The 4,760-nt window shown below is 38.0% G+C and overlaps 1 protein-coding gene across 3 annotated transcripts in view; it reads left to right on the plus strand.

The window, feature by feature from the left end:
- The window catches only part of LOC778850 (BMP-binding endothelial regulator protein), a 7,247-nt gene that overhangs the window by 1,043 nt on the left and 1,444 nt on the right, over positions 1–4,760 (plus strand). The window contains exons 1-13 of one of the 3 annotated variants that reach the window (XM_026839586.1): positions 22–1,295; positions 1,384–1,469; positions 1,644–1,737; positions 1,806–1,885; positions 1,935–2,028; positions 2,080–2,159; positions 2,388–2,481; positions 2,846–3,102; positions 3,262–3,375; positions 3,435–3,486; positions 3,539–3,880; positions 3,970–4,195; positions 4,268–4,387. In XM_026839586.1, the coding sequence (XP_026695387.1) occupies positions 1,220–1,295; positions 1,384–1,469; positions 1,644–1,737; positions 1,806–1,885; positions 1,935–2,028; positions 2,080–2,159; positions 2,388–2,481; positions 2,846–3,102; positions 3,262–3,375; positions 3,435–3,486; positions 3,539–3,880; positions 3,970–4,195; positions 4,268–4,387 (1,715 nt within the window). In that variant the 5' untranslated portion in view covers positions 22–1,219. Of the gene's footprint in view, positions 1–21; positions 1,296–1,383; positions 1,470–1,643; positions 1,738–1,805; positions 1,886–1,934; positions 2,029–2,079; positions 2,160–2,387; positions 2,482–2,845; positions 3,103–3,261; positions 3,376–3,434; positions 3,487–3,538; positions 3,881–3,969; positions 4,196–4,267; positions 4,388–4,760 lie in introns of those variants that run through there. The other 2 variants (XM_002123784.5, XM_026839587.1) reach the window with 2 other exon arrangements.

The following is a 4,760-nucleotide window of genomic DNA, read 5'->3' on the forward strand; positions in this document are numbered from 1 at the left end:
GATATTTTTAGAATTTTTAACAAATAGGTTTGTGACGTAACAAACCGCCGAAGTATTTTAGAATATCTGGATTACGATTCGACGATTTGAGCGACGGTCGCCGCGGCGCCGAAATATTTTCTGTCTAAACATCAGACAGTTTGGATGTTTATGAACGTATAAGCGATGTATTATGACGTCACAACTTAAGCTTTTGTAGAACCGATTTAAACCAAATCGTAAAAATCTGCGGCCGTGAAAATCTGCGATTTCTTTGTTTATTCTTTGCTTAATTTGACTTCAAGGGTAAAAAACCGCGGCGCGTCAAATTTCGCGCAAAAACTTCGTAAGAATATTTGTACGTCACAATAGGAATTGTTACGTTGTCAATTGATTATGATCAATCGCCTACGTAACAATTGAATCTGTTTCGTCACAATGGGATTCAGTTTAACGGGGAATCCCCAATAAATAATATTTAGAACGTAACAAATATTTTGACGAATCGGAGACACGGGGTCTGGTCACGTGTGTTTGATTGTTACGTCAACAAAGATTACGCGATGTTTCGATGTCACTAATTAGAGGATTACGCGGTCACGTGAATTCCTGCTAATAGACCGCTTTGTGATGTCACAAAGTGAAAAGAATGTGCGAATAATGGTTCGGGTTGAATTCGCGTCGATTCGCGTCAAGTCAACTTGCGTGAAATCCATTAGTGACGTCACAATGCCATCCCGCTGCGATGCTTTATTAAAATGACAAGTTTCATTATTACGTCATAAAACGAATTATAATTTCTCATTAAAGGTGTTTCCCCTTCCGTCAAAACTTCTTTGTTACGTCATAAATAAACGAGTTAACAAAGCTAATTGTGACTTCGTAATAAATCGCGATTTTTCCTGAAACGTCACTTCCGGTGAGAAATTCGCGCGACAAGAGATAATGGAGCGTCGGGCGCCGCGAATTGCTTGTCTGCAAACAGACGTCTGGCGCCAATGAATACACGACAATATCTTCCTCTATTACATCACAATCCACCACATTGTTGACGATTATGAACAAATAAAGATTTACAACCGAATATATTGTTACGTCACAAAAACTTAATCAACCGGGGATTACCCCAACATGCAACTGTAAAATCCGCGCAAGAAAATTCAGAATTTAAAGATCTTTTGCGGCGCCGGGAAAAAGTAGCGCGTGTCGCGGCGCATCGCGTCAGGTCGAGCAGTCGACGATGGCGGGTTGGCGTTGGGAGGTTCTGTTGCTTTGGGTTTTGATTTGGAGTCTCGTGGATTGTCAATTTAAAGGAGGTAAGAAGGCTACTTTGTAATTATCGTCGTCGTGGCGCCGCGACGCATTCCTTATCGGTCATTGTTGTATGTTTGTGACGTCATAAAGGTACAAAGGAGCATTGCAATAACGAAGGAGAAGTTTTGGAAATCCCAACGATCACCGACGACCCTTGTATATCATGCAGGTGTATGGTAAGTGACGTCATGTTTGATGACGTCCTGTATGTGACGTCATCAAACCCTAATGTATGTGGTACACCACTTAAGTGTTTCCTTAATGGGATCCATTGTTTACACAGAGCTTACTATTGTCAACTCAACAAACACAATTAATATTGGGTTTGTGACGTCATAATTGTATTTTAGAATGGCGTCGTCAAGTGTTCGCGTGAGCGATGCGCGAAACCTGATTGTAACGTTCTGGTTTATGACAAAAACGATTGTTGTCCACAATGTGCAGGTAATAATGCCACTGTGACGTAATATTGATCATTAACGTATTTAATGTTTATTTCGTAATAATAACAGATTGTGACGTCAATAATGCAACGATGAAGTCGTCTAACGCTTGGAGCTCGACACCGGATTGCGGGCTTCTGCATTGCAAGGTAGACACGTGACTTGCGGTTTAATAGAAATCTTATAAAATATTTATAGAATGGGATCGCGACATCTAGCGAGAAGAAATGTTACTCCACTTGCTCCAACCCTCTACCGCCATCTAACGGGGAGTGTTGCCCAACTTGTGCAGGTGACGTCATAATAGCGATTGTTGAAATCGCGTTTAACTCATTGTTCGCAGGATGTTCGTTTAATGACGTCATATACTCGAATGGAGAAACATTTACGATTGATGACGTATGTGTGGATTGTCAATGCAAGGTAATTAATGTGGGTTTAGCAGCCGCGCTTTTATTTGACACAAGTAGCTTTCACAACGACTGTTGTTTTGTTGCTAAAATTTCTTCCGCTTTGTTTTATTAGTTTGATCTTACTTTGACTTAATGTTAATTTTATTCCATGGTTATTTGTTGTATAAAACAAATAAACATTTAGGTTCTTATTATTTATATAAACACTCAACAATGACTATGTATGACGTCATACTAGGATGGAAATATTCGATGTTGGATGAAAGTTTGTCCAGTGCTCGCTTGTGGGCGCCACAGAGCTGTTTTCGATGGATGTTGTTATAAATGCCAAGGTTATATTGTTTCCATGTTAATACACACTGTTTATATCATTTCTATGTTTTTATATTTTTTGTATGTTTTTATATTATTTTGTCTGTTTTATATTATTTCTATGTATGTATATTGTTTCTATGTTTATATAATATTTCAATGTATATATTATTTCTATGTTTATATTATTTCAATGTTTACTTTACATATTATTTCAACGTTTATATTATTTCTACGTTTATAATATTTCTATGTTTATATTATTTCTATGTTTATATATTATTTCAACGTTTATATTATTTATACGTTTATATTATTTCTATGTTTATATTATTTCTATGTTTATATATTGTTTTTTATGTTTATATTACCTCTATGCCACAGGTCGACGTCGGTTGTTTAAACTAACTGAGGGACAATGTTGGTTTCGAAGGAAAATATTGTCGCGAAATGAAGAAGTGAAATTGGATGATTGTACGTCGTGTGTTTGTAAAAATGGGACGGTGGTGTGCAACAGAATGTCATGTCCATTAAACAATCGTTGCAAACAAACAGAACAATCGTTTATTAATGGTCATTGTTGTTCGTTTTGTCCTGATGAAATTTTAAACAATTGTTCAATCGATGGTCATAAATATGAGGTATGTGATGTCATAATGTTGGTTGTGATGTCATAATGTTTGTGGTGATGTCATAATGTTTGTGGTGATGTCATAATGTTGGTTGTGATGTCATAATGTGGGTTGTGATGTCATAATGTTGGTTGTGATGTCATAATAATAACATTTCAACCCCTATAGCATGGAACAAGGTGGCGTCGTCACGGCAACCCATGCGTTCATTGTTTATGTAACAATGGAACAATCAGCTGTTTAACGGAAACTTGTTCGTTGCCAGCCAAGAAATGTCCAGCGGTAAAGTTTGTGGTTATTGTGGTTGCTACTGTTATTATTATTTTGTATTAACAATCCAGGGTGAAGTTTTAGAATCTTTGCCGGGGAAATGTTGCCAGAGTTGTATACCAGGTAATCTATGACGTCATAATCACATTCAATGTTAATAACAATGACATCACAGAGCCGGGAATATGTGCAGTATTCGGGGATCCGCATTACCGAACGTTTGACGGGCGACCTTTCAATTTCCAGGGTGATTGTAAATATGTATTAACCAAAGATTGTCGAGATCAGAATTATTCGGTCATTGTCGAGAACAACGCCAAAAGGTCTCGTCAATTCTCGTGGACCAAAACTATTTACTTCCGAACTTTTACCACAAAATCTCGAGAAGCAATCGTACTGTCCCTACATCAACATCTTGTAGCTAAACTAAACGGCCACAAGGTGTCGCTACCGTTCACCTCGGAGGATATTTTAATTTTCATCGAACGAGACATCATCAAAGTTAGAAGTTCCGCAGGTAACTTAACTCATGAAATACTTTGGTTTTTAATGCACAGGCTTTAATGACAACTTATCCTAATAAATACTTAACGGTAACCTTCGCAGACATCTCGTTAAATTGGGACGGGGATAGCTATCTCGAAGTGGGGGCTTCCCCAGGGTATCGGGGGTTACTTTGTGGGTTATGCGGAAACTACAACGGGTTTTCTCGAGACGATTTTATTGGGGGTGACGGTCTTTTTAAATCCGACAAAAATAAGTTTGGAGATTCGTGGAAGTATGATGTCATTAATGATGTCACTGGATGTTCCAGACCCGATTACAGCCTCAGGTTTGTAGATTAACCCCATGTTAATAGCTACCCAACCCCACTTTTCCCCTAACCCCCAACCCCACATTACAGACCTCAGCCATGCAGTCACAACATTGCTGCAAAAATCAACTCAAGAAAAAAATGTTCAATTTTTAAATCCCCGATGTTTCAAAGATGTTACAATAAAGTTGCACCTGAAGAATATTATAAGTAAGTTTGATTGACAGATTGACCAATAATAACACCCATAAGTTTGATTGACAGATTGACTGATAATAACCCCCATAAGTTTGATTGACAGGTTGACCAATAATAATCTTCATATGTTTGTTTGATTGACAGGTTGACCCCTAATAACCCCCATAAGTTGGATTGAAAAGTTGACCAATAATAACCCCCATAAGTTTGATTGACAGTCTGACCCCTAATAACCCCCATAAGTTTGACTGACAGGTTGACCATTAATAACCCCCATAAGTATGATTGACAGGTAGACCGATAATAAGCCCCATAAGTAAGTTCGATAGACAAGGTAGACCATTAATAACCCCCATCAGTTGGATTGACAGGTTGACCGATAATA

The sequence above is a fragment of the Ciona intestinalis genome, unplaced genomic scaffold, assembly GCF_000224145.3.
Source record: "Ciona intestinalis unplaced genomic scaffold, KH HT000436.1, whole genome shotgun sequence".
Classification (NCBI taxonomy): Eukaryota; Metazoa; Chordata; class Ascidiacea; order Phlebobranchia; family Cionidae; genus Ciona; species Ciona intestinalis.